General features: G+C 45.2%; 1 protein-coding gene across 13 annotated transcripts in view; it reads right to left on the bottom strand.

Moving 5' to 3' along the window:
- Window positions 1-18788, bottom strand: part of C5H8orf88 (chromosome 5 C8orf88 homolog) — a 64078-nt gene extending 45290 nt beyond the window's left edge. For 6 of the 13 annotated variants that reach the window (XR_012847614.1, XM_075826012.1, XM_075826003.1 and 3 more), the window contains exons 1-3: window positions 18608-18787; window positions 16604-16702; window positions 12951-13049 (exon numbers count right to left, since the gene is read on the bottom strand). Coding sequence is in view for 12 of the 13 variants with exons in the window: in XM_075826012.1 (XP_075682127.1) it covers window positions 12951-13049; window positions 16604-16702; window positions 18608-18668 (259 nt within the window). In the remaining variant the exon portion in view is untranslated. The other 7 variants (XM_075826006.1, XM_075826008.1, XM_075826009.1 and 4 more) reach the window with 3 other exon arrangements.
- Window positions 18789-23437: the final 4649 nt, after the last annotated feature.

The following is a 23437-nucleotide window of genomic DNA, read 5'->3' as shown; positions in this document are numbered from 1 at the left end:
TACGGAAGGCACGGTTCTTCTTTTTGTACCACGGAAGAAAGTGGTCAGTCATAAACTCTACGTACTTTGCAGAGGTCATTTTCACACTGTCAGGGACCCTAAAGGGGCCTACCAGCTCTCTCCGCATGATTCCAGCCCAAAACATGATTCCGCCACCTCCTTGCGGACGTCGCAGCCTTGTTGGGACATGGTGGCCATTCACCAACCATCCACTACTCCATCCATCTGGACCATCCAGGGTTGCACGGCACTCATCAGTAAACACGGTTTGAAAATTAGTCTTCATGTATTTCTGTGCCCACTGCAACTGTTTCCGCTTGTGAGCATTGTTTAGGGGTGGCCGAATAATAGCTTTATGCACACTTGCAAACCTCTGGAGTCCTACGAACCTCAAGGTGTAGGATCCTCCAGAGGCACCAGCGGCTTCAAATAACTGTTTGCTGCTTTGAAACAGCATTTTAGAAGCTGCTCTCCTAATCCTATTAATTTGTCTGGCAGAAACCTTCCTCATTATGCCATTATGCCTTTATCTGAACAAACCCATCTGTGCTCTGAATCAGCCACAAATCTTTTCACAGTGCGATGATCACACTTACGTTTTCTTTAAATATCCAATGTTTTCATACCTTGTCCAAGGTATTGCACTATTTCAAGTTTTTCGGCAGCAGAGCGATCCTTTTTCTTTCCCATATTGCTTGAAACCTGTGGCCTGCTTAATAATGTGGAACGTCCTTCTTAAAGGAACAGTGGCATCACAAATAATTTTTTTATATGTTAAAGATGTTAGTGCTTTATTAAAAACGTTTATATTTATTTGTGTGTTTGTGTTTTACTTTTTCTTATTTTTACACTTTTTCTTCCCTATGGGGGCTGCCATTTTTTGTTCCATTTCTGTATGTGTCGATTAACGACACATACAGACATGGAATACGGCAGCCACAGTCCCATAGGGACTGCGAACGGCTCCCGTCCCATTCACTTGTGTGTACGGCGTCTGTGTGGGAACTGCGCATGCGCCGCTCCCACACAGTCCACTTTGAAATTGGCGCCGTCCGGCGCCATTTTCCTGTGGACCGGAAGTCGCGGCCGGACAGTAATATTACTACTTCCGGTCGCGGCTTCCGGACTTGTGCACTTGCACCAGCGGCAGCAGACGGAGCGGACGGGCCGGAGGGAGCCGCGGCGGCAGGAGCAGGTAAGAGATTTAAATGTATGTTCCGTGTTTGTGTGTGTTTACTACTGTATGTAAACCTACTACACTGTGTGTTAGCTCAAAAAATGGCGACACACAGTGTAGGAGGTTACACCAGTCAAACCCCTCGTTTATCCCGGCACTAGCCAGGATAAAGGAGGGGGGGATGCTGAGAGCTCACTAGAGCGAGGGCTTTTCACCCAATGTTGCAATGCTGCAATTTTGGGAATAGCTCCATCTAGTGACCAGAAATGGGTAATACTATAAATTAGAATTAATTTATAATATTTCCTGACTCGTGAAAAAAATAAAAAAAATTTGAACAATTTTTAATCACCCACACACTAAATGTTTAATTTTAAAAAAAAAAACATGTTTTTCTAGCAACACATTGCCTTTAAGTAGATTTACTTTGATAGGGCAAACGTGGCAAATTAATTATCACAGGTGTCTGAGATTGATTACAATGATCCAAAGAGCTCTAAGACACAATACCATCCATGAGTTTAATTGAAAAACGAATAATTAAATGTTTATGACACTTAAATCCAATGTGCATAATAATTTGGAACATTGTGTATATCCCGCTGAATTCGGGGAAAACTTTCTCCCCTGTGCCTTACCTCGATCTGGAGGCGGTGGTGTTGGAGTGCCCAGCCGTGATGACCCGCTCGAAAAAAAAATGAAAATCGCCGCCGGCGAGTCCCGGGTCCTGCTCCCAAGATGGCGCCGGCGAGAAGGACGGCCGGACTAGAGGCCTCAGGCAGGAAGCAGCAGAGAAGCTGGAGCGGTTCGCCCGCACACCGACAGCAGGGGGCGCGGCTGCACTACAGGGAAAATCGGCAGGAGATCAGGCTGCTGGAGGCTCCTCATATGGATCAAGGTATTCCCCTTTGGCAGGGGACACGAGGAGTGAGGATGAGGAGGAGGTGTGCGGTGCCATGCGGGTTCAGCCAGGTGCTGGAGGGCAGAGTGGAGCAAGAGAGGGGGAACCCTCATTAAAAGGACATTTTTGCTGTAGTAAGGCAGAATTCCATGGTCCTCACTGCCTTATGTCGGATGGGTGGATTGGAGGACATTTTGTTGCTTAGAAATGATCTGCAAAAAGTAGCAGAATGCACCACTGCTGTAGAGGGGAGAGTATCAGATATGGAGGATGCTATTCCCAACTTACGGCTGGACGTACAAGCACAGCCGGTCAGATATGCACAAATACAGCTACAGGGTACGAAGTATCGGGTTATGTTGAGGGTTGATGGGATCACTTAATTGTCTGTCCTGGAATGTTCGGGGCTTGCGTGACTCCAGGAAACGGCATGCAGCGTTTGAATTTCTCAAGCAACAGGAGGCACTGGTGATTGGATTACAGGAGACGCATATGACTAGGGACCCTGCATCCATGATACATAGGGCCTGGATAGGCCATAGCTTTCATTCCTACCACACTACTTATTCCAGGGGGGTGAGTCTTCTCATACATAGGGCAGTACCATTTATTTGTCATTCTTCCTTCCAGGATGGGGAGGGGCGGTATGTAGGAGTACATTGTTCTCTCTATCATTGGGAATGTGTGTTGATGGTGATGTATGTTCCTCCTCCCTTTTCAAGTGGGTGTATTAGGAAAGTAGTGGAAGAACGGTCTAGATTCCCGGAGGTGCCTTTACTTTTGATGGGGGATTTTAACACTGATGAATACTGGTATGGATACATTTGGTATGGTGGGGGGAGGGATAACAGCATTTGGTCGTCTTATTGCGGAGATGGGTTGGCGGGATATATTGAGAGATAAGCATCCAAGTCGGTATCAGTACTCATGTGCTTCCTCATTGTATCAGTCTCTCTCCAGGATTGACTAAGTTTAGTGCACGCCTACAGCGGTACCCTTTGTTGCCCAGATAGAGTACCTACAGAGAGCTTTATCGGATCATTCTCTTTTGTTAATGAAGGTAGAGACGGAGGGGAGGACAGAGCGGGGTCAGGGGTGCTGGAAGCTCAATGCATTTTGGCTGAAGTTGATATATAATAAAAAGATTCTAGACCGAATAAAGGAATATTTTCAGTTCAACTCTGGTACAGTGCCACAGGAGATGCTGTGGGACGCAATGAAAGCAGGTTGAGAGGGGTGTTCATCCAGTATATTACGGCGGTAAAAACCAGGTCTAGACAGTTGGGGGACACATTGTTGGAAAGGGTGGCGAAGACAGAACGGTTGCATATCGCGGATAATACGCCGGATACTTTGAGGAATTGGGTGGAGGCGCAGAGGTTGTTAAAACCAGTTGGAGAGGGCAGATAACAAAAGGATGTTTCTGAAGCGCCAATATTATGAGGAAGGGGAAACAACAGGAAGGTTGTTAGCCAAAATGGCACAGGCCCAGAGGGAGAATAATTATATACATACCATAAGGGGTGACCCAGAGACTGAAACAGGAAGGATATTTAAAGTATTTCAGCAGTTTTATTCGGATTTATATGCCTCGAGAGCAGAGCACACACCTCAACAGATGGAGGAGTATCTAGGGGAGGTTTGTCTTCCCAGATTGGGAGGTGAGGAGAGAACGACATTGGAGGAGCCTATTTCTCTGGAGGAGCTCCAGGCAGCCATAGGGATACTAGCAAACGAAAAGGCGCCGAGGCCAGATGGTCTTCCGGTAGAGGTTTTTAAAGAGTATGGGGAGGAGCGAACACCTCAGTTGCTGGTTACTCTGCTGGAAAGTTTTGATAGGGGGCGGCTCCCGGATTCAATGTATGAGGCCACTATAGTGGTTATGCCTAAGGAGGGTAAGGATATTCAATCCTATAGACCAGCGTCCCTATTGACGGCGGATATTAAAATTATGGCAAAGGTTTTGGCGCTTGCGCTTAGGCTTACCAGAGTAGTGGCTGGGGTGGTACATGGGGACCAGGCCGGCTTTATGCCATCCAAGTCAACAGCAGTGAATCTGAGACGGTTGTTCTTGAATTTGCAGGTGCTTCCGGATAATCCTATGGGGAGAGCCATTCTTTCATTAGATGCTGCTAAAGCCTTCGATTGTGTGGAGTGGGGTTATTTATGGTCAGTCCTGGATAAAATGGGGTTTGGTCCTAATTTTATAAAATGGGTAAGGCTGTTATATGTAGCCCCAACTGCAAGAATAAGGGTGAATGGCGCCTTCTCTGATCGGTTTGCGCTGGCTCTGGGAAAGACTAATTTGATCAAAATGATCCTTATGCCTCAAGTGTTATACGTCATCCATAATTCCCCGGTGTGGATCCCCAAATATTGGTTTAAGAGGCTGCATAACCTTTTTAGAGACCTAGTGTGGAAGCGGGGGGTGCCCAGGATTAAACTGGAGAAGCTGCAATTGCCTGAGGAGGGGGGCTTGGCTCTGCCCAATGCATGGGTGTATTACTTGTCTGCTCAGTGCCAGCACTTTTGGGGGTGGGAGCGGGAGGAAACATGGGGGTCCAGTGCACGTATTCTATCATATCTGGGGGGTGGGGATAATCCGCTGGCAGGACTGGAAGCACACAGTTATAAGAGGCTAGCGAGTAATCGACCCACTTTGCTTCTCATACATAAGGTGTGGTGGCAATGTAAGCAATTGATGGAGATAGGGGAATGCAATAAATATACTCCACTTTGGCGGAATCCATATCTGTGGGAATTATATAAATTGGAAAGGATGCAGGGGTGGGAACAGCGAGGCATTATAAGACTGAGTCAGTTGCTGAAAGGATTTGAGTATGTCCCCCTCATACAACTAAGGGATGGGTTTCAGCTGGATTCCTACATGTTTTATCAGTATCTGCAGATTCGGCATGCTGTGCAGACACAAGCTGCTAGGGTGGACATGACGATCCATGCAACCGGAGTGTTGGAACATATTGCGAAAGCAGTTACATCAAGAGGGTTGATCTTGTTGGTCTATTGCAGGTTACTGTTGGAACATCTGGGCGATCTTATGGCACCTGTTAAAGCTAAATGGGAAAGAGATGTGGGTCCTATTCCCAAGGACCACTGGGAGGCTGTGCTGGCGTCACCATGTACTCTGTCTATGTAGCGCAAAGGAGGTCCCAACTATTTCTGATACATAGGGTGTATCGGACTCCCTGGGTTCTGAAAAGTATGGGATTACGGGTGGATGCCAGGTGCCCTCGGTGTCCTGAAGAAAAGGCATTTTTCACATGTTTTGGTCATGCGGAATTTTGGGGACCCTATGGAAAGAGATGTCAGAGTTAATGGGACGAGTGTTTGAGGTGCAGATTCCGTTGGATCCCATGGTAATGTTGCTGGGATATGTTGGTAATTTGGAAGGGGATCGGATGTCCGGTTTGATAATTGCGAAAATATTGTTCCAAGTTAGGAAGGGTATGGCAAAACACTGGCTGGATGCGGAACCACCCTCGAAGCAAGAAATTATAGGTACACTTAACTTTCAGATTTTGATGGAATACAGGATATATTCCAAGAGGGGGTCCAGTAACAAATTTGAGAAACAATGGGCTAGGTGGATTGATCACTCTGTTTGTGCTTCCTCGGAACTCCTGGCGCTCCGCTAGGTTGTTTCAGTTTAAAATGTCATGAGGCTCCAGGGCATAACACCGGAACATTGAGCACTGTAGAGTTTCAGCAGGGGTGGAGGGGTTCCACATTCTGGATCTGTTGTACTGACTGGGGGGTGCACATGGGGAGTTGGAGGGGGTTGAAATATGGAGAAGGAGATAGTGTATGGAAGCCTGTGGCAAGGAGGACGGCTGGGGGTTGCGAGGGGGGAGTTGGGGGTAGGGTGAATTGTTTTGATGGTAATACATTCTTGGGTCTTTGAAGCTCTGATTTAACAGCATGTCAGATTGTATAATGACCTGTAATGATGTAGTTGCTTGTTTAATATACTTGAACTGATTAAAAAAAAAAGTGTTCTCCCTGGTTTGGCATATATATGGAAGAAAACTGCTGTTTGGGCACACTGTAGGGTTCACAAGGGAGGGAGCACCATTTTGAATTTGGAGCGTGGATTTGGTTGGTAGTAGTTCTGTTTGGAGTTTTACTGGTATTTCAGTTTATAATGTGGGGGTACATGTAAGCTGGGCAGAGTACATCAGGGCATAGTAGGGTGATATAATAATGGGGTAAAAAATACAATAAAATAATCCATAGATGTGTGTTACGCTGTGATCGACCCTTTCTGCACAGGCCAGTGTCGCACTGATAAATTATGTCCTTCCTTATCCCCCTTTTGGTCCACACTCTGCACCTTTGCAGTTTGGGGAATTTTGCTGGGAAGTGTTGTCCTGGTATAATACGGGTGCCCTCGCTTCCAGCAGATATGTTGGAGTCCTACCATTCCTGGTCCTCTAATTTTAGTGCCTTGATAAATCGCCTCTTGATACAGAAGAAACGTTCCTCGCGGATCAGCACAACTGCATATTTTTCTTTCCCGACTTATTAGAGCCTTAACTAATTTTATTTTTTCATAGACGTAGTGGTATAAGGGCTGTTTTTTTGCGGGAAGAGCTGTAGTTTTTATTGGTACCATTTTGGGGTACATGCGACTGAGCACTTTTTATCCTATTTTTGGGAGGGAAGGTGACCAGAAAACATAAATTCTGCCAGTTTTAGGGATTTTTTATGCAGCATTCACCACACGTTATAAATTACATGTTATCTATATTCTGCCGATCAGTACGATTCCGGCGATACCTAATTTATGGCACTTTTTTATGTTTTACAACTTTTTGCACAATAAAAATTACTTTTGTAAAAAGAATGTATTTTTTCTGTCACCATGTTCTGAGAGCTATAACTTTTTCGACAGAGCTGTATGAGGGCTTTCTTTTGCGAGACGAGCTAGAGATTTTATAGGTACCATTTTTGGATACATGCGACTTTAAATTCCAATATTTGGAAGCCAAAGTCACCAAAAAAAGAGCAATTCTGGCATTGTTTTTTAAGCTGTTCACTACACGGGATAAATAAAATATTTTTATAGTTCAAGCCGTTATGAAAGTGGCGATACCAAATATGTATGGTTTATTTTTTTTCAATAATAAAGGACTTGTTAAAGGGATTGTGATTATTACTTGAAACAAACTTTTTTTTAGTCCCACTAGGGGGTCCAACTGTTTGATTGCTGTTCTAATACGTTGCACTACCCATGTAGTGCAATGTATTAAAACTGTCAGTCATTCACCTCCGGACAGGGCCTAATCGGCAGAGCAGGAGGCCATTGTTAGCCCTGCGATTACATCACATTGCTGCCGATTTGCTACAAACCACTAAGATGCAGCGATCGCATCTAAGTGATTAACCCCTTAATGACCAGCCTATTTTAAACCTTAATGACCAAGCCATTTTTTACGTTTTTCCATCGTCGCATTCCAAGAGCTATAACCTTTTTATTTTTGCGTCGACATAGCTGTATAAGGCCTTGTTTTTCGCGGGACAAGTTGTATTTTTTAATAGCACCATTTTGGGGGACATATTATTTATTGATTAACTTTTATAAACTTTTTTTTGGGGGGGGGGGGGGGGGAATAGAAAAAAAACTGAAATTTCGCCACTCTTTTTCGCATCTTAAATCTACGCCGTTTACCATGCGATATAAATAACACAATAACTTTATTCAACGGGTTGTTACGATTGCAACGATACCAAATTTGTATAGTTTTTGTATGTTTTACTACTTTTACACAGTAAAAACGCTTTTTTTTCAAAATTATTTGTTTTTGTGTCTCCATATTTGAAGAGCCTTAAGGTTTTTATTTTTTCGCCGATGCGGTTGTATGAGGGCTTTTTTTTTGCGGGAAGACTTGTAGTTTTTATTGGTACCATTTTGGAGTAGATGCGACTTTTTGATCACTTTTTATCACATTTTTTTAAAGTCAGGATTCACAGAAAACAGCAATTTTTCCATAGTTTTTTATTACATTTTTTACGGCGTTCACCGTGCAGGTTAAATAATGTAATAGATTTATAGTCGGGGTCGTTACAGACGTGGCGATACCAAATATGTGTAACTTTTTTACTTTATTTTATTAATAGTAAAGCATATTGTAAGGGGAAAAAGTGGGTTTTTCATTTTTTTTTAATTAACTTTATTCAACTTTTTTTTAACTTTTTTTACTAGTCCCATTAGGGGACTTTAATATGCGATTCTCAGATCGCTATTATAATACACTGCAATACTTTTGTATTGCAGTGTATTACTGCCTGTCCGTTTAAAACGGACAGGCATCTGCTAGGTCATGCCTGCGGCATGATCTAGCAGGCATTCGCTCCAGGCACACCTGGGGGCATTTATTAGGCCCCCGGCTGCCATGGGAGACACAGACACTCGGCGATCGTATCGCCGGGTGTCGGTGGGAGAGAGAGGGAGCTCCCTCCCTCTCTCTAAAACCACTCAGGATGCGGTGCACGCTATTGCGCACCGCATCTGAGGGGTTAAACGGTTGAGATCGATACGAATATCGATCTCACCCGGCAGAGCAGGGACGCTCCCAGCCCTCAGCTGCCTCTGGCAGCTGAGAGCAGGGAGGTTTGACGTCTCCTGCTCTGTTTACTTTGTCCTGATGCAGTGCCGTAAAAAGGCATATGCATCAGAATAAAGCCCGTTAGTGGCCGCCGTGAAAATGCGTATTGGCAGTCACTAACGGGTTAATGGGAGGGATTGGAGCTAGCTCCATTCCCTGCCGTTACAGCAGGGTGTCAGCTATAACATACAAATGATAACCACTGCTGATGAGTCGGTGCCACCTTGCTGTTAGTACCGGATGCTTTTTCTGTAGGAGCGGGAATGGGAGGAGCGCAAGATCAAAAAATGGAGGCTAAGGCTTAGGTAACATTAGTCCTCAAAGTGTGTCGTCGCCATTTTCTTGTGTGCCGTATAAATTTGAATACACGTTTTGTTTCATTTCGCTGGAATGTGCTGTTCAAACTTTTGTGTTTGTGCGATTCATATACAGTGAAGGAAATAAGTATTTGATCCCTTGCTGATTTTGTAAGTTTGCCCACTGTCAAAGTCATGAACAGTCTAGAATTTTTAGGCTAGGTTAATTTTACCAGTGAGAGATAGATTATATAAAAAAAAAATAAAAATAAAATCACATTGTCACAATTATATATATTTATTTGCATTGTGCACAGAGAAATAAGTATTTGATCCCCTACCAACCATTAAGAGTTCAGCCTCCTCCAGACCAGTTACACGCTCCAAATCAACTTGGTGCCTGCATTAAAGACAGCTGTCTTACATGGTCACCTGTATAAAAGACTCCTGTCCACAGACTCAATGAATCAGTCTGACTCTAACCCCTACAACATGGGCAAGACCAAAGAGCTTTCTAAGGATGTCAGGGACAAGATCATAGACCTGCACAAGGCTGGAATGGGCTACAAAACCATAAGTAAGACGCTGGGTGAGAAGGAGACAACTGTTGGTGCAATAGTAAGAAAATGGAAGACATACAAAATGACTGTCAATCGACATCGATCTGGGGCTCCATGCAAAATCTCACCTCGTGGGGTATCCTTTATCCTGAGGAAGGTGAGAGCTCAGCCGAAAACTACACGGGGGGGAACTTGTTAATGATCTCAAGGCAGCTGGGACCACAGTGACCAAGAAAACCATTGGTAACACATTATGCCGTAATGGATTAAAATCCTGCAGTGCCCGCAAGGTCCCCCTGCTCAAGAAGGCACATGTACAGGCCCATCTGAAGTTTCCAAATGAATATCTGGATGATTCTGAGAGTGATTGGGAGAAGGTGCTGTGGTCAGATGAGACTGAAATTGAGCTCTTTGGCATTAACTCAACTCGCCGTGTTTGGAGGAAGAGAAATGCTGCCTATGACCCAAAGAACACCGTCCCCACTGTCAAGCATGGAGGTGGAAACATTATGTTTTGGGGGTGTTTCTCTGCTAAGGGCACAGGACTACTTCACCGCATCAATGGGAGAATGGATGGAGCCATGTACCGTCAAATCCTGAGTGACAACCTCCTTCCCTCCACCAGGACGTTAAAAATGGCTCGTGGCTGGGTCTTCCAGCAAGACAATGACCCAAAACATACAGCCAAGGCAACAAAGGAGTGGCTCAAAAAGAAGCACATTAAGGTCATGGAGTGGCCTAGCCAGTCTCCAGACCTTAATCCCATCGAAAACTTATGGAGGGAGCTGAAAATCCGAGTTGCCAAGCGACAGCCTCGAAATCTTAATGATTTACATATGATCTGCAAAGAGGAGTGGGCCAAAATTCCATCTAACATGTGTGCAAACCTCATCATCAACTACAAAAAACGTCTGACTGCTGTGCTTGCCAACAAGGGTTTTGCCACCAAGTATTAAGTCTTGTTTGCCAAAGGGATCAAATACTTATTTCTCTGTGCACAATGCAAATAAATATATATCATTTTGACAATGTGATTTTCTTTTTTTTTTTTTTTTTTAATATAATCTCTCACTGGTAAAATTAACCTAGCCTAAAAAAGTCTAGACTGTTCATGTCTTTGACAGTGGGCAAACTTACAAAATCAGAAAGGGATCAAATACTTATTTCCTTCACTGTATGTGGGGTTAGTGACTGCCTCCATTTTCTGATCTTGCACTCCTCCCATTCTGCCCTGGGTGATTTTAATTAGTTTAATGCTGGTTCCCAGCATCCCTAGATATATATGGGCTTTTTTCCCGGTGGCGTACCTGTATGATTTTTTTTTTGTGGGATGAGTATTTTTCAATGGCATTATTTTGGGATTCATATTATTATGTATTTTTGGGGGAATGAAAAAAAAAATAACACAATAGAACCATTATTCTTTGCGTTTTTAATTTATGCCGTTCACTATGCAGCATAAACAACAAGCTGATATTTGTATTCTATGGGTTGGTACGATTATGGCGATACCAATATGTGGAGGTTTTTTTAATGTGTTACTACTTTTGCACATTAACATTTTTTACGTCGCCACTTTCCAAGAGCCATAACTTTAATTTTCCCATCGATGTAGCCACAGGCCAATAAGACATGTCCCTGATTGGAAAGAGTCAGTGAGTAGGGACGTTCCCCATTGTAAAGAGGATTTGAAACACACAGTTGTCAGTTTATTCATACTTTTCCAGGAGGAATAACAAAGGGAAGGCACAATGTAGAGTTAAAAATTGCTCTAGCATTGTTATTTTATGGGGAAAGCAAGTTTTCACGAAGACACACCGGTCAGGAGAGCGGATAAGTCCTCTTTAATGGGTTAATGTGGATGTGGAATGTGTTGCAGAGTTGGCACAGGGGAACAGAGGCCTCTGGAGGGAATTTCAGCAGAAAAATGACCATGGCTGTCCAGACTAAGACAAGTACCATGCTCGCTCAACCATAATCACACAGAAACCGCATAAAATAACACTGCCGCAGAAGCATCTCGCCTGCGTACTACAAGTAAAAAGCCCGAATATACATTCAATACAGACCAGCAAAATACAACCCAGGGTGAAAAGAAAGTGGACACAGAACTATTACAGCATCTTGCAAAAAAGAATCACAAACCACAGGCGTGAAATCATGTAATCCACAGATATGGCAGGACGTGCTGGGCTTCACATTTTCCCAACGAGACAAGACTACCAGGATACCAACTGCTGTACAACAACGTGACAATCTAGTTGAATCAAAAATTATTGAATAATACCCATCAAAAGTTCTAAAAAGCAAAAGACAATTACCAGGCAATGTCCAGACAGGCCCACAAAGAACAGACAGACTCTACGAGTGAGGTCTTGTACTACTACAGATCGGTGAAAACATCTATAAACTGGACATAATCCATGATCGGACGCATGGAGGGGGAAAGACAACGCTGAGCACATTTATACAGGACTCCAATCTGGAAATACAGAGAACTTACCACCATGAGCCGCCCCCTGCTGACCTGCCGACTCTCCCCACCTATGGGTGATCCTCCCCCAGACAGATGAGGTCACAGGTTACTCCCTTATACACACAGCTATAAGACGGGTCCTCAGACTGTGTGGAGGGCAGTCATAGGGGTGTCACACTGTGTGAAGGGCAGTCATAGGGGCGTCACACTGTGTGGAGGGCAGTCATAGGGGCGTCACACTGTGTGGAGGGCAGTCATAGGGGCGTCACACTGTGTGGAGGGCAGTCATAGGGGCACCAGACTGTGTGGAGGGCAGTCATAGGGGCACCAGACTGTGTGGAGGGCAGTCATAGGGGCACCAGACTGTGTGGAGGGCAGTCATAGGGGCCCCAGACTGTGTGGAGGGCAGTCATAGGGGCCCCAGACTGTGTGGAGGGCAGTCATAGGGGCCCCAGACTGTGTGGAGGGCAGTCATATGGGGCAGTTATGGAAGGCATTATACTGTGTGTGGGGCATTGTCGGGGTATATTATATACAGTAGTATACAGCAGGCTCAGGTCATAAATATTACATGTTCAATTAATCGCGATTTTGATTTAGGTCGTAATCGCCCAGCCCTACTTTGAAGACATTAGAACTTAGATGTGATCGAGAACGGTGGATCCTGCGTGACCCGATGGTTTCCGTAGCCTTTAAGTGTCAGCAGTCTCGGAAAACAATTTCAGACTACCCCCCCCCCCCCCCCCCCCATGTAATCGGAATCTATGGAGACTTCTGTCACCAGGACAACCGCCATGGACGTGTTTCTGCGTTTTACCCTGACATTTTGTTAAAAGTGACTCGCTGACCGATTTAAAACTTCCCTCCAGTCTTATTTGTACAATCCTCTGGAACATCTGAGTGCATATACTCACCGCTGCCAGTTATATCGCGACGGAGAGGTCTTGCTGGCTGAAGGGACCTGCGCATTAGTCTTTTGTCTCCCATTTCATTGTTCAGCGGCAACTCACAACCTAACACAACGACATTACACTAAACGGTCATCCAAAAATGTCAATCACCAAGAGGCTTAATAATAGTTACATATTCCAGAAGTTGCAATTTACAGTCAAAAGCAAGAAAGGAGCCAAAGGCCTCCAACCCACAGTTCTTCCAGTTCTTTTAAACGCTTGTTAAAAAAATAAAATAAAAAAACACACACAACACGCCATGAATTTCAAGCATTTTTCATGTTTTTTTTTACAAGCATCAAACATTTTAAAAATGTTTTTTCTGGCTGTTTTATGTCCTTAAGTAGAGCAGCCTATGTAAAAAATGCCAGAAAAAAATAAACGCATGATGCATTTTAAAAACGCCACAAACCAAAACGCTGTGTACGTAGACGCGCTCATATTTTACTATAGACTTTAAAGTAACGTCTGGCCGAAGTGTGTCAAAGCGCCAAGTGTGTTACTCCAGCCTAAAGAGAGGAGAATTTACCATAATCACAAGATTTTTGTTTCTCTTTTTTTTTATCCAGTATTACTGAATGAAAAAAAATGATTACAAAAAAATGCAATGTGTGAACTGGGCCATAGGCTGTTTAAAGATAATTCAACTCCACAGTAGAGACCAGGATGACTAGTCCATACGTGGCGTAAATACCGCAGATTTTCCGCAACGTACTTCGTTGCGGAAAATCCACGGCATAAGGGTAAGGGTATGTTCACACGAGGGCGTCCGTTACGGCTGAAATTACGGGGATGTTTCAGCCTGAAAACATCCCCGTAATTTCAGCCGTACCGGCATGTGCAGGCGCTTGAACGCCGCGTCAATTACGGCCGTAATTAGCGCTGCTATTCATTGGAGTCAATGAATAACGGCTCTAATTACGGCCAAAGAAGTGACAGGTCACTTCTTTGACGCGGGCGTCTATTTACGCGCCGTCAATTTGACAGCGGCGCGTAAATATACGCCTCGTGTGAACAGACAAACGTCTGCCCATTGCTTTCAATGGGCAGATGTTTGTCAGCGCTATTGAGGCGCTATTTTCGGGCGTAATTCGGGGCAAAAACGCCCGAATTACGTCCGTAAATAGGCCGTGTGAACATACCCTAAGGCCACACGCTGCGTACACAATATGCAGAGATTCCGCACACAAATTGACCTGAGGTGCAGGTGTTTAACCTCTTCCCGCTGCAGCCAATTTTGACCTTCCTGTCAGACCCCATTTTTCTAATCGGACATGTGTCCCTTTACGTGGTAATAACTTTGGGAATGCTTTTATTTATCCAAGTGATTCAGAGATTGTTTTCTCGGTTATGTGACTCAGGCAGGTCCTGCACAAAGCTACAGACGTATTACTTCCCTGGTGCACCCGCAGTCGACGTATTTTTACACCAAAAAAAGTTATCTTTATAGTCATTTTTATAGAAATTGGAAGGGGGGGGGGGCTGAACAGATATTTTACATTATGTGGAAAGGAGACCGGAGTCACGGGGCAGAAAAGCACAACTTGCAGAAAAGAACATTAAGGCTATGTTCACATCTGCTTTCCGTCAGAACGGAGCCCTGACTGACACCAAAGGTTTCCGTTTCCATCCCCATTGATTTCAATGGTGATGGATCCGATGCCAATGGTTTCAGTCTGTCTCTGTCGTGCAAGGGTTCCGTCGTTTTGACGGGATGAATACCGCTTTGGACTACACTATTCATGCCGTCAAAACGACGGAACCCATGCACAACGGAGACAAACGGAAACCCTTGGCACCGGATCAGTCACCATCGAAATCAATGATGATGGAAACATACTGTTTCAGTTTGTGTCAATCAGGGCTCCGTTACGATGGAAAGCTCAGACGGAATGTCAGAACCGAGCCCTGACGCAGATGTGAACGAAGCCGAAGTGAGAAAAAAAAAAACTAAAAAAGGAAGGATTTAGAGAAGGAGGAGGCAGAGGAAACAGAAGGAAATTGATAGCGGAGGGAGAAGAGGAACTGGAAGAAAGAAACTATTAATAATTATTAGATCACTGACTGTTAGGCCTCATGCACACGACCGTATTTTTTCCCACCCGTAAATACGGGTCCGGTGTCACACGTATTTGACCCGTTTTGAACCAGTATTTACGGACCCGTGCCCGTAAATATGGGTCCGGTGTCACCCGTATTCCACCCGTATTTACGGGCACGTTTTTGGCGGCAAAATAGCACTGCACTAATCGGCAGCCCCTTCTGTAATAAAAGTTAAAGAAATTCATACTTACCCGGCCGTGGTCTTGGTGACGCGTCCCTCTCTTCACATCCAGCCCGACATCCCTGCATGACGCGGCAGTCCATGTGACCGCTGCGCCTGTGATTGACCTGTGATTGGCTGCAGCGGTCACATGGGCTGAAACGTCATCCAGGACGTCGGGCCGGATGTAGAGAGGGACGCGTCACCAAGGCAACGGGCGGGAGACCGGACTGGAGGAAGCAGGAAGTTCTCGGTAAGTATGAACGTCTTTTATTTTTATTTTTTACAGGTTTATTCTGATCGGTAGTCACTGTCCAGGGTGCTGAAACAGTTACTGCCGATCAGTTAACTCTTTCAGCTCCCTGGACAGTGACTATTTACTGACGTCGCCTAGCAACGCTGCCGTAATGACGGGTGCACACATGTAGCCACCCGTCATTACGAGAGCTCCATAGACTTCTATGGACTGTCCGTGTCGTTATTACGGCCTGAAATAGGACATGTTCTATCTTTTTCAACGGCACGGGCACCTTCCCGTGAGAAAACGGGAATGTACCCGTGGCCAATAGAAGTCTATGAGCCCGTTATTACGGGTCGTAATTACAACCCGTAATAACGGGAGTTTTTACGGTCGTGTGCATGAGGCCTTACTGATCAGTCACTTTCTCTGCTTATAATTGCGCCCAATTTCACTTACTTAACTTTTTACAAGAATAGGCAGCTTTATTTGCATTACCAATCCCTTCATGGTCACGACGGTGCCCACAAATATTACGCCAACTAAATACCTCTGCCGCTTCAGACATTATAGCCCCGGTACTCTTTCATGATGACGGGTCCCCATACTTCGTGAAAGGCAGTTATAGGGGCATTACAAAGTGTATGGGGCAGCTATGGCGCATTATACTGCGTGAGTGGCAAGAAGGGGCAATATACTGTGTGGGGGCAGTGTCGGGGTATATTATATACAGTAGTATACAGCAGGCTCAGGGGATAGATATTAATTCAATCGCGTAGAATGCAAACAGGGGTGTGGCCTAAAAATCTTTTATTAATCGTAATCAAGGTTACATGTTCAATTAATTAATTTTGATTTAGGTCGTAATTGCCCAGCCCTACTTTGAAGACATTAGAACTTAGATGTGATCGAGAACGGTGGATCCTGCGTGACCCGATGGTTTCCGTAGCCTTTAAGTGTCAATCTATGGAGACTTCTGTCACCAGGACTACCGCCGTGGACGTGTTTTGGCATTTTACCCTGACATTTTGTGACAAGTGACTCGCTGACTGACATAAAACTTCCCTCCAGTCTTATTTGTACAATCCTCTGGAACATCTGAGTGCATATACTCACCGCTGCCAGTTATATCGCGACGGAGAGGTCTTGCTGGCTGAAGGGACCTGCGCATTAGTCTTTTGTCTCCCATTTCATTGTTCAGCGGCAACTCACAACCTAACACAACGACATTACACTAAACGGTCATCCAAAAAATGTCAATCACCAAGAGGCTTAAAGGGGTTATCCGGGGACCAAAAATTGCATTGCAATAATATATTTGTGTGAAACGCAGTAACTTACTAATATACTTTAATTTAAAATTCTGTTCTAAATGGTGCAGTTCAAACCTCATGAAGGGTTCCCAGAAGTGCTGGAGCTTTTTTAATAATGAGGACGCTCGGACACGGCCCCACGTGACTGATCTCTTGCTTCATGTGCTTTTTGTGAATATGACCGCAAGGGGCTGTCACATGGCCTATTGCTTGAGTCCCGAGCAGAGCATCCGCTAGCACTTTGCCTGGGACTCCAGCACTGCTCCCAACGTCCATATTTGGTCATTTCACATGATGCTCTGCCTGGGGACTCCACAACTTCTGCCTACGTCACAGTCACTGTCCATATATGGACAGTGACGTCAGCCACAGTACTGGAGTCCCCAAGCAGAGTATCAGCTGATTGGCAATGTGACAGCCCCTCACGGTCATGTTCACGAACAGCACATGAAGCAAGATCTCAGTCACGTGGGTACGTGTCGGAGCGTCATCATTATTAGAAAAGCTCCAGCACTTCCTGAATTATTCATGAGGTTTGAACTGCACCATTTAGAACAGAATTTTTAATTAACGTACATTAGTAAGTAATTTAGTTTCACATAAATATATTATTGCAATGCAATTTTTGGTCCCCAGATAACCCCTTTAATAAGAGTTACATATTCCAGAAGTTGCAATTTCTTCATGCAATATACGGAGTCAAAAGCAAGAAAGTAGCCAAAGGCCTCCAAAACACAGTTTTTTCGTTAAAATACGTGTTCATCAAAAATAGCGTTTAGAAAAAAAAATTTTGTTTTTTTAACGCAGACTATGCATTGTATTACCAGCGTAGAGAGAAACAGAGTTGCGGTCCGCGCATAAGAAGCGGTATGAACCGGTTAGTCAGATTGGGGATCACAGCGACCCAGATGGAGGTGGTATGTGAATAAATACTCGCTGGGTGAGAGAATACAAATGACGTATGTGTACAAGATGTCAATTACTAAACGGCAAAAGAATAATACGTTCCTGGGAGCGCGTCATTAAATTATTGAGAAAACCGTCACGAAGTACAAATCCTCCCGCGGCACCGCTGAGCCATCCGCAGGTTTACTTGTGGGAGCCCATCGGTTTCGGAGAGCCAAGCGCCCTGTTTAACCCCTTAGATGCTGCGGGTTATAGCGACCATAGGATTTACGGAGTTTGGCAAAGGGTGTGGGTGTCAGTCCATCGGAGCCAGGTCTGTGCCCATAATAGATTGTCTGCCAGGCTTCTTCCCACCAACAAAAATAATAACCCTTTAAAACCTACAACTCATCAAACCCTCATACAGCTACATAGACATGAAAATAAAAAATACTTGATCCTAAAGCATCAAGAGAACGGTCCTTTAGGGGTTAAAGATACCACAACTCACTGCCGCCCAATAAAGATCATACTAAATAGTCCTGGAAGCCTGCAGGAGTCTATCGGGATAACATGAGGTAAATGTGAGGGGACACCAGATTTCTCTTCACACCCCCCGGCCACGAAGTCGCCCCCTTACCTGCCATCGATCCCCTCCGCGCAGCTACTAGTGTCTTCCACTGAGTGACGCGCCAACCGTCCACCTCCGCGCATTAACTCCCGGTGTAACTGGAAAATAGTGCACGCCCTGCACCTCATCACATACAGTAACCGCTCACATAAAGCGGTATTCTCATCCAGTGCAGACTTGTGAGATGGATCGCGATAAAAAGAACATTAATATACAGCACTGGCTATTACACATCACTTGCGTTCTGTAGATTATAATGTACGCACATGGGATAAAAAGTGACATATTTACCTCCTTTATCATGTGTTATAGCCTCATGATGTCGCGATATGTGTCCGACAGCAGCGTACATTGCTGTAGTCACGGACAGGCGTTCTCAGGCCACTCGATGAAGACTCAGGAAGCAATTATAGGTATTGGATGGAGTCATTTAAAATGCAGGAGGCACCTGTCAATCACGTGGAGGATGTGATTAACGCCTGTTACTCACATCATGGGGCGTGGCTTCTACTGTCAATCACATGGAGGGTGTGATTATTACCTGATGTGGCATGGGTTCTGCCCGTCAATCACATGGAGGGTATGACTCCCACCTGTTAGGGCTCATTGAGACGAACGTGAATAACGTCCGAGTGCTGCGCATGGAAATCACGCGCAGCACACGGACCCATTGATTTCAATGGGGCCGTTCACACATGCAGGAGTTTTCACGCAGCGAGAGTCCGTTGCGTGAAACTCACTGCATTTCCTATATTGGTGCGTTATCACGTACCAATGCGCCCATTGAATTCAATGGGTGCGTGAAAACCACCCACCGCACACGGATGCACATGAATAACGCATGCCACTCGCAAAGCACACTGATGCATAACGGACCGGATTCACACGCGTTTTTTACGTGCATGAATCTGATACGTTCGTGTGAATGTAGCCTTAAAGAGGCTCTGTCACCAGATTTTGCAACCCCTATCTGCTATTGCAGCAGATCGGCGCTGCAATGTAAATAAGAGAAACGTTTTTTGTTTTTTTAAAAACGAGCATTTTTGGCCAAGTTATGACTATTTTTGTATTTATGCAAATGAGGCTTTCTAAAGTACAACTGGGCGTGTTTAACCCCTTAATGACCGGGCCATTTTGCACGTTAATGACCAAGTATTATTTTTTGTTTTTTCACGGTCGCATTCCAAGAGTCGTAACTCTTTTTTTATTCCGTCGACATAGCCGTATAAGGGCTTGTTTTTTGCGGGACGAGTTGTATTTTGTAATTGTACCATTTTTAGATGCTTATAATATATTGATTAACTTTATTTTAGGAGAGAATTGAAAATAAGCAGCTATTCCAGCATTAATTTTCACGTTATAAATTTACACCGTTTACTATGCAGCGTAAATAATATGTTAACTTTATTCTATGGGTCGGCACGATTACGGGGATACCAAATATGTAAAGGTTTTATATGTTTTCCTACGTTTGCACAATAAAAAGCCTTTTAGAAAAAAATTACTTGTTTTTGCATCGCCGCGTTCCAAGAGGCGTAACGTTTATATTTTTCCGTCGATGTGGGCTTGATTTTTGCGGGACAATGTGTAGTTTTCATTAGTACTATTTTGGGGTACATAGAACTTATAGATTAACTTTTTTTTGGGGGGGGAATGGGAGAAAAGAGAGAATTTTGACGTTGTTTTTTGCGTTTTCTTTGGACGCCGTTCATCCGGCGGTTTAATTAATATGTTCATTTTATTGGTCAAGTTGTTACGATCACGGGGATACCATATATGTATATGTGTGATTTTGTTTTGACCGTTTTACTAAATAAAACCACTTTTTGGCCCAAAAAAGTAGTTTTATTTGACTTTGACTGTAATTTTTTTATTATTTTTTTTCACAAACTTTATTTAACTGTTTTTCATTTTTTTTTTTAGTCCCACCAGGGGACTTCACTATGCGATGTGGCGATCGCATATATAATGCTTTTGTATACTTCGTATACCAAAGCATTATTGCCTGTCAGTGTAAAACTGACAGGCAACCTGTTAGGTCATGCCTCTGGCATCGCCTAACAGGCAGATGCTGAAGACAGACCTGGGGGTCTTTGTTAGACCCCCGGCTGTCATGGAAACTCGACGGCGACCCGCGATTTGTTTGCGAGGGCGCCGATCGGCTGACAGAGGGAGCTCCCCCCTCTGTCAAACACATTAAATGCCGCTGTCACTATTGACAGCGGCATTTCATGGGTTAAACTTCCGGAATCGGCGCGCGCTTCGATTCCAGCAGTTGCAGCAGGAGCCAGGCTGTGTATAACAGCCGTGCTCCTGCTGCTGATCACGTGGGTACAGTGACAGTACCCGCGCCATCACAGGACGGATATATCCATCCTCCTGCGCGAACTAGCAGCTGCTGAGGACGGATATATCCGTCCTTCGGCGTTAAGGAGTTAAAGTAAAAGTCCAACTGGGCGTGTTTAAAGTAAAAGTCCAACTGGGCGTGTATTGTGTGTGTTACATCTGGGTGTGTTTACTTCTTTTACTAGCTGGGCGTTGTGAATAGAAGTTTATGATGCTGACGAATCAGCATCATCCACTTCTCTTCGTTACCACCCAGCTTCTGGCAGTGCACAGACACACAGCGTGTCCTCGAGAGATCACGCTGTGACGTCACTCACTTCCTGCCTCGTGTCGGACGAGCGAGGACACATCGGCACCAGAGGCTACAGTTGATTCTGCAGCAGCATCGGCGTTTGCAGGTAAGTAGCTACATCGACTTACCTGCAAACGCCGATGCTGCTGCAGAATCAAATGTAGCCTCTGGTGCCGATGTGTCTTCGCTCGTCCGACACGATGCAGGACCTGGGGCAGGAAGTGACGTCACAGCGTGATCTCTCGAGGACACGCTGTGTGTCTGTGAACTGCCAGAAGCTGGGTGGTAACGAAGAGAAGTGGATGATGCTGATTCGTCAGCATCATAAACTTCTATTCACAACGCCCAGCTAGTAAAAGAAGTAAAAACGCCCAGATGTACACACACAATACACGCCCAGTTGGACTTTAGAAAGCCTCATTTGCATAAATATAAAAATGGTCATAACTTGGCCAAAAATGCTCGTTTTAAAAAAAAAAAAAAAACGTTACCCTTATCTACATTGCAGCGCCGATCTGCTGCAATAGGAGATAGGGGTTGCAAAATCTGGTGACAGAGCCTCTTTAATCCCATGATGGGGCGTGGCTTTTGCCTATCAATCACATGGAGGGTGTGACTCCTGCGTGTTAGATCATCTTTAGGCCTCGTGCACACTTACGTCACCGTTTTCACGGCCGCTTTTGACGGGTCCGTGAACCCGTTTTAGCGGCCGTGTGCACTCCGTGTTTCCGTGCGCCGAGCATGGTACTGTCCAGGGTGACAGTACCATGCTCGGCGCGCGGAAAATAAAATTTTAATGTAATAAAATTTTTTTAAAAAAAATATAAGTTCATACTTACATTCCTCCTGTCCGGCCTCCAGCAATGATGTTCAATTCCATGTCGCCGCTGCAGCCAATCACAGGCTGCCGCGGCCTCGGCAGCCAATCACAGGCTGCCGCGGCCTCGGCAGCCAATCACAGGCTGCCGCGTCACAAAAGAAGGTCGGACTGGAGGAAGAAGAGGGACTCGTCACCAAGACAACGACCGGGTACGTATGAAATGCTTTTTATTTTATTTTTAATCAGCAGCCTCTTTTCTCTATCAGTTATTGATAGAGACAAGTGGCTGCCGATTAGTGTAATATTTTTCTGATGTTTTTCTGCCCACCCGGCGGTTGCTAGGCAACGGCTCCGTCACACACGGACGGCACACGGATGCCTTCCGTGTGCCTTCAGTTTTTTTGACGGCCCCATTGACTTGCATGGGCTTCACGGTCACGGAATCCCGGACCAAAGTAGGACATGCTCTACTTTGGATCGGAAAGGAGGAACGGACCGTCAAAAAAACTGAGGTGTGCATGGCCCCATTGAAATGAATGGGTTCAGGGTGCTATCAGTGACAAAAACGGATAGCACCCTGAAGGAAAAAACTGAAGTGTGCATGAGGCCTAATAATTTTAGGATTGTAGCAGTATTTGTGTGTGGATTCTGCCCCTTAACCCCTTCCAATGAAATATGTCTGGTACGTCGGTATTGCAAGTAACTTATTGCAATCCGACGTACCAGACACTTCAAGACTTTAAACGGTCACTATGTCAAGCGACACAGTGACAGAACCGGCAACTCAGCTCTAAAGCAGAGTAGCCGGGCAGGAAATGCTGGTATGGGACCAATCAGAATGTTCCCGTGCCGGCGAGCGCTGTGATTGGCCAGCCTGTTCTGACTGGCCAATCACAGCGCGGAAGTATTGTTTTGCCAGCATCTCCTGCTCTGTCAAGCTCAATTATGTCCTGGAGCTTGACAGAGCCAAACGCTGTGCAAATTCAGTTAAGGGTATGTTCACACGATAGCGTCCGTAACGGCTGAAATTACGGGGATGTTTTCAGGAGGAAACTACCCCGTCATTTCAGCCGTAACGGCATGTGCAGGCGCTTGAACGCCGCGTCCATTACGGACGTAATTGGCGCTGCTTTTCATTGGAGTCAATGAATAACGGCTCCAATTACGCCCAAAGAAGTGACAGGTCACTTCTTTGACGCGGGCGTCTATTTACGCGCCGTCATTTGAAAGCGGCGCGTAAATATACGCCTCGTGTGAACAGACAAACGTCAGCCCATTGCTTTCATTGGGCAGATGTTTGTCAACGCTATCGAGGCGCATTTTTCGGACGTAATTCGGGGCAAAAACGCCTGAATTACACCCGTAATTAGTGCGTGTGAACATACCCTAAAAGTGAATGTAAAGCTGGCGATCAGTCCCCTCACCAGCTGAAAAAACACCACAACCACCATCATCTGCTGATCAGTGTCACCAGACCTGTCATCAGCCCTTTCATCCGTCCGGTCATCAGCCCTGTCATCAGCCCTGTTATCCGTCCTGTCATCAGCCCTGTCATCAGCCCTGTCATCCGTCCTGTCATCCGTCCTGTCATCAGCCCTGTCATCAGCCCTGTCATCCGCCCTGTCATCCGTCCTGTCATCAGCCCTGTCATCCGCCCTGTCAT

The sequence above is a fragment of the Rhinoderma darwinii genome, chromosome 5 (assembly GCF_050947455.1).
Source record: "Rhinoderma darwinii isolate aRhiDar2 chromosome 5, aRhiDar2.hap1, whole genome shotgun sequence".
Classification (NCBI taxonomy): domain Eukaryota; kingdom Metazoa; phylum Chordata; class Amphibia; order Anura; family Rhinodermatidae; genus Rhinoderma; species Rhinoderma darwinii.
Note: the sequence above shows the minus strand (reverse complement) of the source record. Positions and strands in the feature narration are given on the sequence as shown.